Source organism: Cajanus cajan, chromosome 11 (genome assembly GCF_000230855.2).
Source record: "Cajanus cajan strain Asha chromosome 11, NIPB_CcT2T_4, whole genome shotgun sequence".
NCBI classification, from domain to species: domain Eukaryota; kingdom Viridiplantae; phylum Streptophyta; class Magnoliopsida; order Fabales; family Fabaceae; genus Cajanus; species Cajanus cajan.
In genome coordinates this window covers 3,154,278-3,167,585 of record NC_138527.1, presented here as the reverse complement: position 1 = coordinate 3,167,585, position 13,308 = coordinate 3,154,278, and the positions used below count along the sequence as shown (strand labels likewise).

The following is a 13,308-nucleotide window of genomic DNA, read 5'->3' as shown; positions in this document are numbered from 1 at the left end:
TGAGATGTCACAAAAGCCATATGACTTAATTTATAACTTGGATGGTAAACTTGAGCAATTGAAGAATAGTAAGAAAGGTAATGTTTTAATGAATAAATAAGAGTAAAGAGGAGGTGGAAATGATATAAGTTAATGGCATTAGAGATGAATAGTGATAACTAAGAATTATAAGACCTGATGAGATGAGAGATGTTTAATTAAAGAGTCTTAAGCACAATGCTTAAGGCACTTAGCACATTTGAGGTGATATTTTGTGTTGTGATGAGGAAGTTCATATAGAGGTTTGGTAGTGGTGAAATCTAGGCAAAGGCTTGGTTCTAATGAAAAAGTCTAGATAGAGAGATTTGGTAAATTGATGATATTGGTGCTAAGCATGTGAATTAATTGTTATGTTTAATTTTGTGATATAAGAGTTCATGCATTCATGCATAATTTCTTCAAAGATGGTGTGAATTTATGTAGGAGGTTCTCTATGGTCTTTTACCTTAGTTCTGATAGTGTTAACCGCTAACAAGTATGAAAGGTGACCACGACTGACTATGATACCATTACTAGATCATAATAGACCTTCTCCTAGTTGAGAGTGAAATGATAAGCTCACCCGATGTCTGGTGATTCGATCTATGTGCTTTTAAGCTTCCTTGTATTTTGAGTGTCTTTGGTGATTCCTCTCCATGCTCCTCCATGCTCCTCCCTAGATCTTTGGCTCCTTAGTTCTCCTTAAGCTTTTTCAAAGTCTCCAATGGAGGAGGAGGCTTTGGATTTCACCAAAGATGGTGAAGAACACTCTCAAGTGGCGCCACTCCTTAGAGGAAGATTAGCCGCTTCAATCCTCACCACACTCTTGTTTAAAGAGGATAAGAGGAATGAATAAATATCAAATAGGTTAATAACTTTTGAAAGAGAGAAAGTTCAAAAAAAAATTTAGAATTCTCTCATATATGCATCAAAAGTGTTTGCAAAGTGAAGGAAAAGACTTATATAGTGAGGAGGTGGCTTGTGGTGCAAGCTAGGCTAACTATGGTTCAAGGAGAACCATGGTTAGCCTTCTTACACTCAAGCTAATCGGTCTAGTAACTTGGAAGCTTATGGAACAAGCTAAGCTTCAAAGCTTGTGGAGCAAGCCAAGCAAGAAGCTTGTAACACAAGCAAACCAAGTGTGTGGGAGAAACTAGAAGAGCTAGGTGGCCTATCTTGTTTTCCTTCACTTAATCCAATCCAAAAATGTTGGTATTGGTTTAGTTAGGTTCACCTAATGAGAATGAGACCTAACTAAATCAATTCCTTGGATTAAATGGAGCAAAATAAGCCCATTATGTAAAAATTAGCCTAGGCCCGTTACAGGCCCAATTGCTAGCTTCACCTACACACTTTACTATTTGTCACCCCACTTCTACTATTAAAAATATGAAAATAAGTGACCCTTAATACAATGTCAAATGGAGCAAAAGTCTCCAAACAATATACCCTAAAATCTTAAAGGGATGACTTATAAGAAAATAGAAAGGTGCCTTACAAATACAAAGGCAAAATACACCTATACAAATATCTACTATATACAAGGTACAAGAACTCAAACTATATAAGGTATGTACAATAGAGACTATGAGACTAAAAAGAAGAATCATACTCAATGCTCATATTGAGCATAGGTCTAAGAAGCACCTCCTCTGTAGAAGTCTCCTCTAGCCTCCTAACTATGGACCTAATTAAAGGCCCAATGGTCTTCAAGTGTGAGCTCTCCTATAGATCAACCTTCACCCTTCTTGGTCTTATCTCTTCCAAAGGGATCCTTGGAGATTATATTTCCATCAGATATGTTTATGATTTAGGTGTTTTCTATATTGCTTATGAGTTATACATGTGTAAGATATATTTTCACTCCTCATGTTATTTTTTTGGTTGTTTTTCTTGTTTTGCCTAAGTGACATGCATGAGTTGATCAGGTATATCAGGTTGAGCATGGGGAGATGAAGCCTTGAGGCTTCGATTTTGTTTATGGTATTAATACATAAAGGTGAAGTCTCACACCTTAAATTTGACAAAATTTTAGTAACATTTCACGTTGGTCTCCAAATACACAAAAATGAAAGTAATAACATCAAATTCACAATAATCAAGTATGCATTCAAAAAAAATAACACAAAATGCATTAAACTGAAATGCTATCAACTTATAAATGAGAAATTTAACAAATTCCCAACTATAAAAAATAATTCTTCCCAAATTCCCAACCGAGCTATTTATATATAATTTCAATATAATAATTACACATTACTTGTGCAATCATTGCATTCAATGTTAAATGGGAAATTTAACAAAGTTATAAGTTATGGAATATGTTATTACTAAAGGGTTTTAAGATTATCAAGTTGTCACAACCTGTATCTGAAAAAATTGTAAGGTTAAGAAAACATCATATTTAATCAACCCCTTTTGTATTTAAAATTTTATCTTAAATTTAATTATATTAAAAAAATACTTGCATTTAAATTAGTATTTATAATTATCAAAAATTTTATTTTATTATGCTTATTTTATTTTATAAATTTTGGGACTATTAAGTTGTCACAACTCATGATCCGAGAAATATAGAGATCAAGGAAATGTCATGTTGTATGGTGATGATGTGTGGTAATATTTCATTAGTTGAAATTTTGTTGTTTAAGTTGAAAGTGGTATGTTATATGAAGTTGAAGATGTAAGTTGTGTGTTGTTAAGATGTGATAAAGCATATGATGCATTTTTTGTTGAAAGTTGAGAAACCAAAATAAATTGTTTCTGGTCACCATGGCGGACGTTATTTCTAATCACCATGTCAATCGTTGTGGTTCAGTAGAGTCAAGCCATTTAGACGTTGTAACAGCCCAAGCAACCCGCATGAGGATATTGTCCGCTTTGGCCCACGGCCGCACGGTTTTGCTCTTGGCGATGACACGCATGCCACCCCAAAAGGCCTCCTCACAAGGAAGGTATCCACACCCATATATATGGCATGCTTCGTTCGCCTTCCTAACTGATGTGGGACTATATCCACCCCCCCTCAAGGGAGTCCAGCGCCCTCGCTGGCACACCGATCCGGGCCCCGGCTCTGATACCAAATGTAACAGCCCAGCAACCCGCATGTGGATATTGTCCGCTTTGGCCGCAGCCCTCACGGTTTTGCTTCTGGCAATGTCCTCATGGATTGTGAAGTCCCACATCGGTTAGGAAGGAGAACGAAGCATGCCATATATATGGGTGTGGATACCTTCCTTGTGTGGACGCGTTTTGGGGTGGCATGCGTGCCATTGCCAGAAGCAAAACCGTGAGGGCTGCGGCCAAAGCGGACAATATCCACATGCGGGTTGCTGGGGTGTTACATTTGGTATCAGAGCCGGGGCCCGGATCGGTGTGCCAGCGAGGGCGCTGGACTCCCTTGAGGGGGGGTGGATATAGTCCCACATCGGTTAGGAAGGAGAACGAAGCATGCCATATATATGGGTGTGGATACCTTCCTTGTGAGGAGGCCTTTTGGGGTGGCATGCGTGTCATCGCCAAGAGCAAAACCGTGCGGCCGTGGGCCAAAGCGGACAATATCCTCATGCGGGTTGCTTGGGCTGTTACATCACATGGTCTTGTCTATTTACACCAAACACACCATGCCACGTGGCAAGCTCTTATTGATTCTTCTCAATCTAGGATGGTGGCATAAGTCACACTTTCCTTGCTTTGCCACATGGCAAGCTCTCATTTGTCATTCTAGATATAAGATAGTGACACTTGGAGCTTGGTTGACTGAATAGGAACTCTAGACTAAGGTTAGTAGTTTTGAGTTCAAGTTAACCTAACTTAAGTTATTTTTAACCTAGGTTAACTTAGCTTGCACCACAAACTACTAACTGCTCCTATATATAGGGTTTTCCTCATATGACTAAATCACTTTTGAAGAATTGTGAGAAATAACATTGAGTTTTCTTCTTCCAAAAGTCTTAGTTCTTTCTCTTAAAGACACTTCTCCTTAAGAACTTTTATCATGGATTTTCTCTTTGTGGCAAGTTAGCACTCTTGCTTATCTTCCCTTGGAAGTGATACACCAAACTTCTATCCTCTCCACCATTTGATGTTTGTTTTGAAGCTTTTTGGATTACATGGAAAAAGATTAAGAACACCTTGAAGCTAGTTGAGGATTCCACCAATCATCTTCAACCTAATTTCATCAACTAGTGAATAGTATGGTAACCATAATGCAAGTATCATTTTAATGATCTTCTTCAAGCATCAATATATGGACATTTCAAAATATGAATCAGAAATCAATTAACTTAAATGGACCTCAGCCTGTGGTTGTAGGTGAAGTAGATGATGTTGCTACGTATTCTTTAAAGGAGAAATTTCAAGATAGGGATACACAAATATAAAGAGTACTTAAAGACTAGTAATATATTTTATAATAGTACTTTGCAATTACCATCTTACCGAGATGAGAAACAACAGCCATCAAGTATAGGTCATCTTTTCTTTTCACAGATGCTCCAAATTGCTCAGTCATGTCCAAGTCCTCACTTTTCATTCCGTTCGGAAGCTTCCAATCAAAATGATACAACAAAAATGCAAGGGTTTCTTCAACACTTGCTAATCCATAGGTGATGCCTGGACATATTCTTCTTCCAGCACCAAATGGAATGTACTCAAAATTACTCCCTTTGTAATCAATAGAGCTATCAATGAATCTCTCTGGATAAAACCTGTCAGGTTCAGTCCAGTTTTTTGGATCCCTTCCGATAGCCCAAGCATTGATAAGGATCTTACTTTTGACTGGTACATGATACCCATCGATCTCACATGTTTGTCCACATTCTCTTGGAAGTAAAAGAGGAGTTGGAGGGTGTAACCTTAAAGTCTCTTTCACAACTGATTTCAAATACTTGAGTTCATTGATGCAAATTTCATCAACCTTTTCTTTAATGTTGAACACCTCTCTCACTTCAACTTGTGCTTTCTTCATTACTCTTGGATTCCTTATCATTTCTGCCATTGCCCAATTTATGGTAGTTGATTCTGCTTCACCTCCTCCAGTAAAGATGTCCTGCAAAATAGTTACTTATTTGTGAGTTTTAATGCATAGATTTTTGAATAAATAATTACGGATTTGATTTTTTTTTTAAATGAGAGTGAAAATTAGATTATAAATTGCAATTACAATCATTAATCGAATGTTAACTTTTTAGATCGTAAAACGTTGCATATGCATTATAACAAACTTTGTTGTTAAATACCTCAGAGTTGACTTCCCCATTAGTAGCTAACTAGTTATAACTTTCTACAAATCCTCTTTTAAGACACTGATGCAAATTTTTATAGAAATAAATATACTAGAAACTAACAAATACATACAGTATCGTGATTTTTTCAAGAAGAAAGAAGCCAGAAAGGTCAAATAAATTGCAGAAGAATTAGTTACAGATTTTACTATAATTTTTTACATACAAGAAATTATTAAATTAAAAATACTTTTAAAAGTTTTTCTATTTAAAAGTAAAGAAAATTTTTTAATAATTTTTTTAAAAACCACTTATAAATTTGTATTTAATCAAACTTTAAATTCACATTCACCGCCATTTATAAGGTAGTGCATGACGCGTAAATGAGCCTATAATAGGCATCTTATCAAATTAATTGCAAATTGCAGCTTCAGTGATAATAAAATCTCTCTTTCTAGAAGCATTCAACTGACGTCCCAATGTACTATTCAACTGTTCAAAAATCACGATTTCTACAATTTATTTTCTAAAACTAACATTTATATATATACACATTCGATTATTTATTAGGTGTAAATATATCCTCCAACTATTTAAAAAAAAAATGAACTATATGTTACATTATTTTAAAAATATTTTCTCAAACACTATATATATATATATATATATATATATATATATATATATATATATATATTATATATATATAACAATCATCTCTCCATCTCTTTTTCATAGGGGAAAATTATAATTTTTAGTGTGTTAAAATTAATGAAGACATATTTTTACTTTTTAAGTTTATGGTCTCGCAGACAATGCAATTTCTACTATAGCTTAGAAGAAGTTGAAGGAAAATAAGTGGAATGACTAAGGGCATTATTTATTCTCCACTAAGTAAATTATTTATTCTCCAAGAAGTAGTAGCTGACACATTCTTATTTCAAGAATAATGGGCCGATGTCATGAGTAGAAAAGAAGGGATATATAGAAGTGACAAGGTACACGTTAAATTTCAAACTCTAAAATGTGAATTTCTCTTAATATTAAGGAAAGTATGAGACCATACATAAAAAACTACTATTCTAGAACAAACAAAATAGTTAGTCAAATGAAAATATATCAGAAAAATATCTTTGTCAAGAAAAATATTTAAAAAATTATAATTTCTATTACCTATAAATGTAATGCAATCATGGTTATGATTAGACAAAGATTGGTCCACCTTATTAGTGACATAACTAGTGGACTCATCAATACACTATCTAGAATAATGGCGAAAATATCTTAAATATTGGTCAAATAATGGAGAAAGGTCATGTTCTTCATTTTGAACAAGGTACATCCACTATCTAGAATAAGAAAAAGACAAACAATAACCCAAATAAAATGCATAAAGGAAATAAAAGTTTTTCAATAAATTTCAAATATGCTATTAACATTAACATGAAAGCACAAGTTAATAATTCATGGATATGGGACGAAAGATTTGGCCACTTCAACACTCAAACCTTGAAGTTGTTATGAAGAATATGATGAGAGATCTTCTAGTTCTAAAAGAATAATAAAGCCTATGAAGGATGTCTTCTCAATAAGTAATATAGACTATCACTTTTAACTAGAAAAGCATACAAAACTAAAGAGTTGCTAGAGTTGAACCACACCATTTGTGAACCAATGATAACACCATAACTTCACAACAATAGGTACTTCATCCTCTTAACTTATGACTTTTCTAGAATGACATGGATTTAGTTCTTTAAAGATAAATCAAAAGTTTTCAAAATATTCAAGAAGTTTAAAACTCTTCTAGAGTTGCAAAGTGAAAAACATATAAAAGTACTTTGAAGTGATTGCAGCAAAAAGTACAACTCACATGAGTTTGATAAGTTTTGTAAAGATGTACGGTCACATACTTCTCCTCAACATCTGTTCAACACTTTTTCAACAAAAGGTTTACACTTAGTCTATATACACAACAAATGTCCAACTAAAGCGCACTCCAAGACAATACCCTTTTTGAAACTTCAAGTAGGTGAAAGTCATTAGCTAAACACCTACAAGTATCTCAGTCTATATATATTTGCTACATACATATTCCTAGAGAAAAAAGGCATAGGCTAGAAGGCAAGACTATGCATGGAATATCCTTGGGATACAATACATAGTCAAAAGGATACTAAGTTCACAACCAACAAACGAAGAAACTCACCATTAGTTGAGATGTTGTGGTTGATGAAAATGCTACTTGAATTTGGGAAGAAGAAAACGTTGTTAAATGCAATATTTTGACCCATTCCAATGCAACAACCTTAAGAAGAAATTCAAGAATTGGCAAGAAATTCACACACACACACAAAATTTGCAATACAACTATGCTTGAACCTAGGAGCTATGAAAAATCATGAGCTAACCACAAACAACCACTACTACATTTAACATCTTTAGCAATATTTGCCTACTTAATTATATTTATTAAAATGTTACTATAAATTAACTCAATAGGTTAGTGTAATATTTTTTTTTATATTAAATATTATTATATAGAGAGAGTAACATTTTTTTATCTTAATATTGTTTTTTTCTTTCTAATTGTTTCCTAAAATTAAGTCTCACATCAAGTAAAAGAATGACTCATAAAGAATATACTTCTTCAATCTCTAATTATTTTTCAAACTTCATCGAGTAAAAGATGTTGAATTCTGTCTTAATGTATGTTTTAATAATGACAAATTTAGTTTCAAGTTTTAACTATGAAGAGTTTTCATGTGGAGCACCAATAGATTTGTTTAAATGTTTCAGATTTACTTTATTTAGTACTCAAAAGCTTAACAAGTATTTCAGCTTAGAAGCACCACAGAAATCAATTAAGCTACTTGAACTGATATATAGCACCATGGTTGTAGCTTATTCATGAGCACACAATCATTGTTGATCAAGGGAGTTCAAGATAAACATTTTCTCTTAAGAAAGATGCCTTGAAGACTTAATTCATAGGTCCATCTCTTTGAATCATTTATCAAGAAGCTTCAAATTAAAACTCAACTTCTCAAAAGACTAGTATTGAAGACTCTACTCAAAAAGTTTAAAGAAAAGGTTGCTCAAAAGGACCGATTTTAATAAATAATAGATTTTTAAGAGAGACAACAATTCAAACCCCCATCCTTTCTTGTTGCCTAACATTCACTTCAAAAGAATGACACATAAAAAGTATATAGATGAAACTTATGATAAATAAACTTTATAATGTCATCTAGATTTGATGATGACTAACTTAAAATATCTTTAACTTCATAGAACTCGTTGGCAAGAGTTATAAAATATAAATAGTAGTACAATCTAGATTAATAATAATTATCATTTGATAAAATTTACAAAAGTTTAACAATATTATTATAATATTATAAAAACCACTTTAATAACATTTTTAAAATGTTGTCATTAATATATAAAAATGTTACTAATAATCTTTAGTAATATAAATTTTATCTTACATTTAATAAAATGCTACAAAAGTAAATTAGAAACATTTATTCATAATTCAATAATATTTTCTAATATTACTAAAAACTGTAGAGAATAAAGCGAATCCAACTTAAATATTGAATATAAAAGACCAAATAACATACATATTTACAAAGACATTATCTAGAATAAACTTTGAGGAACTACAAACTATTCATAGATTTTCTACTACGAATTATTCATGTATAGAATTTTCAGAATTTGCCATCGAGGAGGAGTATTAGACACTAATTCAAATTCATAGAAAAAGAAAACATGGATATTCTAGAAACTACCGGCAATTATAGTAACGTGATTTTGTAAAAGAAATAAGTAGCTAAATAGGTCAAATAAATTGTAGAATTAATTAGATATAGTGTTGTTTACTTGAATTTTCTACATAAATAATCATTGAAAATTCACTGCCATTTGAAAGGGATGCTGGATGTGCGCAACAGCCTATTAATAGACATCATATCAAATTGTGTACTGCAGCTTCACTGATCAATAAAATCTCTCCTAAAAGCATCCAACTAACATCACAACTATTCAACTTTTCAAAATCTATCTCTTTTAAAATTTATATTCTAAAATCTATCCCTTTTAAAAATTACTTGATATTTTATTTCATTAATTTAAATTATTAGATAATCATAAAAATATTTTTATAGGTTGATTTAAATTATTAAAATAAAGTATCAAATATTTTTTTTTTAAATTATAGATTTAATTTATACATTAAGAACTTTTACATTAATGATTGAATTGTTGACATTTGACGTAGAACATGAGTTATTGAACGGAATAAGTCTACTGAGACTTACTCCTAGAACAAGTGGATCCCTCCTCATATATATATATATATATATGTGTGTGTGTGTGTGTGTGTGTGTGTACGCACACATTTCGTTATATAAATTTAAATCAACTTTTAAAATATTTTTAAAATTATCCATTAATTTGAATTAATGAAATGAATTATCAAATAGTTTTCAAATTTACAAACTTTACCTATAAAAGAAATTTTAATTTAATGATTGAATCGTTAAAATTTATTGTAGAACATGAATTATTGAGTAGAGTAAATCTAAGTAAATTTACTCTTAAAGTAAATGGAACCTCTACACACACACACACATATATATATGTGTGTGTGTATGTGTGTGTGTAGAGAAACTCACTTACTCCACTCAATAACTTATGTTTTATATCAAATTTTGAACAATATAACCGTTAAATTAAAAGTTCATAATGCATAGATTAACTCTGCAAATTTTTTTAAAATTTTAAAGTTGTTTGATACTTTGTTGTATAGATTAAAATCAACGTATAAAATATTTTTATGATTATTCCTTAATTTGAATTAATGATATGGCGCATCAAATAATTTTCAAACTTTTCAAAAATTTGCAAACTTGGTCTATGTATTAAAAACTTTTAATTCAACGGTTAGATCAATGAAATTTGATGTAGAACATAAATCATTGAGTGAAGTAAGCCAAGGTAAACTTATTCTTGGAGTAAGTGGGTCCCTCCTCATGTATATATAATCCACTTGCTCCAAGAATAAGTCTAGCTAAACTTATTTTACTTAATAACTCATATTTTACATCAAATTTCAATCATTTAACTATTGAATTAAAAGTCCTTAATCCATAGATTAAGTTTATAAATTTTTAAAAAGTTTAAAAACTATTTGATACTATGTTTCATTAAATTAAATCAATGTATAAAATGCTTTTATGATTACCTATTGATTTGAATTAATTAAACAGAGTATCATATAGTTTTTAAAATTTTCTAAAATTTGTATATTTGATTTATGCATTAAGAACTTTTAATTTAATGGATAGATTGTTAAAATTTGATGTAGATCATGGGTTATTGAATAAAGTAAGCCTAAGAAAACTTACTCTTAGAGTAAGTAGATCCTTTCTCTCTCTCTCTCTCTCTCTCTCTCTATATATATATATATATATATATATATATATATAAATATATATATATATATATATATATATATATATAAATATATATATATATATATATATATACTCTAAAAGTAAGTTTATTTAGACTTACTTCACTCAATAACTCATCTTTTACATCAAATTTTAATGATCAAACCATTAAATTAAAGGTTCTTAATGAAAAAATCAAGTCGATCTGTAAATTTTTTAATACTTTAAAAAATATTTGATACTCTATTTTATTAATTCAAATCATAGTATAAAATAATTTTATGATTATCTATCAATTTGAATTAATGAAATGCAGTAACAATTAGTTTTCAAATTTTTTAAAAAAATTTACACACTTGATCTATGCATTAAAAATTTTTAGTTCAATAATTAAATCATTAAAATTTGATATAGAACATGAGTTATTGAGTAGAGTAATTTTGAAATATGCAAATTTCTCCTCATATATATATATATATATATATATATATATATATATATATATATATATATATATATATATATATATATATATATATATATAGGAGGGTTCAAACGACACCGGTGTAACTTTTACTAAGTGTTACACCGCTCAATAACTTTATATTAAACGTGAATTTTGAAAATCCAACCATTAGATTGAAAGTTCATATCTCTTAGATCATATATGTCAAATTTTATATTAATCTAAGATGATTTGATACTTCATTCTTATAAAACAAAATTGACGTAATATATACATTTTAAAATATACTAAAATATGAACACTTTGATTACTTTCAAGTTGTTGTTCAATTTTAACAAAATTTGACATATATGATCTAAGAGATATGAACTTTCAATCTAACGGTTAGATTTTCAAAATTTACATTAAAGTTATTGAGCGATAAAACACTTAGTAAAAGTTACACCAGTGTCGTTTGAACCCTCCTCATATATATATATATATATATATATATAGAAATCATTCAATGATACAACACATAAGTTGCCACATACTGCATAATTTTGAAGAGCATATGTATATGAGATATTCAGATGTAAGAATTAAACATTTCTCTAATTTCTATAGAAACTATAATGAGATTTAGTCTTCATAAAGGAAATAATTTATTTATAAGGTGTTATCCTTACCATGATTATAGCCTTGATATTGTTAATAGTTAAGCAAATGTTTTGGTTACTATCATTACCATCCTGGAATTTTAGTAGAATATCTACCAAATATTCCTCTGCTTCAGCTTGGTCTTCTTTAGCTTTTGACTTTGCCTCTTTGTGTTCATCGATGATGTTTTGTAGTATCTTATCCATTTGTCGATGCAACCTCTCGAGTTTAGGCCTCGCACCAGTAACAAGATGAAGCCATTTAGCAGAAGGAAACAGATCTTCTATGTTAAAACCTGCTGTAACTGTCATTACTTTTTTTAGGAGCGATATGAATTCTTCCTTGTCTCTGCATTTCATGCCAAAAGCACTTCTTGAAATGATATTATATGTTGATAAAAGAACTGCTTCAGTGAGGTTGATGGGGGACCCATTATGTGAAGCAACCATTTTAACGAGATTGGCGAGTTCTTCTTCTCTTATTGGTTGGAATGAGTTGACACGTTTCTGGGTGAGAAGCTCCACTGTGCACAATTTTCGTAACTGTCTCCAATAATCTCCATAAGGTGAAAAGGCAATATCTTTGCATTCATAAGAAAAGACAACTGAGGCTAGAATGCGAGGCCTTGATGCAAAGATGACATCATGAGTTTTCATTATCTCCATAGCATATTTTGGTGAGGAAACAATGATTGTGAAGACCTCCCCAAGTTGAAGATGCATGAAGGGTCCATATATTTTGGCCAAGTCTCTTAATCTTTTATGTGGTGGTATTGATGTTACTAAATGATGTGTATTTCCTATAATAGGTAGCTTCCATGGTGCTGGAGGCAATTTTAGAGATGAATCAGTTTTCTTAACATTCTTCCCTATTTTCTGTGCCAGAATCACAAAGAGGAAAAGAGGCATCACAAGGGCCAGGATGTTAAGTACTTCGGAATCCATGGTGACAAAAGAGACTAACAAAGTGTTTTCTAAGTCCTGATAAAGATCAGGATCAATATTGCCTTTTATTGGTTGTTGTCTCTTTTTTTTTTTGCTGTTTATGCTACTGTAGAAATAATCTCTGTTTATTTCGTTTTCATATATATCAACAAATATTGATGGAGTTTAATTAATGATATAACCCACGTGTATTTTGTGTTCTTATATATAAAAATAAATGCAGTTATTAAGTTATTAATTATTTTTTTATTAGCTGTATTATAATTAAATATAATTATTGCTTACATTATTTAATTTTATAAATATTTTTAAATGAATTTCAATTTGTGATACTATCGATTTTAAAACTAATTAATTTAATTATTTTCATTAATATTAATGAATTAGGTACTTGTTTTGTTGGAGCGGATGATATATATATATATATATATATATATATATATATATATATATATTAATTATTTACCAAGAAAAATGTAATAAATAATTTACTATAAAATATCTCTCTATTATCGTTATTCTAATTTTTATGAATATAAAAAGAATAATCTTCC

At 30.5% G+C, this 13,308-nt stretch overlaps 1 protein-coding gene across 1 annotated transcript; it reads right to left on the bottom strand.

The window, feature by feature from the left end:
- Positions 1-3,363: 3,363 nt before the first annotated feature.
- Positions 3,364-12,913, bottom strand: LOC109792456 (cytochrome P450 71D11). Its single transcript, XM_020351869.3, has 2 exons — positions 11,840-12,913; positions 3,364-5,068 (listed from the first exon to the last, which is right to left on the bottom strand). Exons 1-2 carry the CDS (start codon positions 12,752-12,754, stop codon positions 4,415-4,417), a joined length of 1,569 nt encoding a protein of 522 aa, XP_020207458.2. The 5' UTR covers positions 12,755-12,913; the 3' UTR covers positions 3,364-4,414.
- Between the last annotated feature and the right edge of the window lie 395 nt (positions 12,914-13,308).

What these genes read in the sequence shown, in the direction of transcription:
- LOC109792456 (XM_020351869.3), bottom strand. Translation starts at nt 12,754, where the DNA reads ATGGATTCCGAAGTACTTAACATCCTGGCCCTTGTGATGCCTCTTTTC. An exon ending in ATATCAAGGCTATAATCATG is followed by an intron (nt 5,069 to 11,839) that starts GTAAGGATAACA and finishes ACTATTTTGCAG; the next exon opens with GACATCTTTACTGGAGGAGG.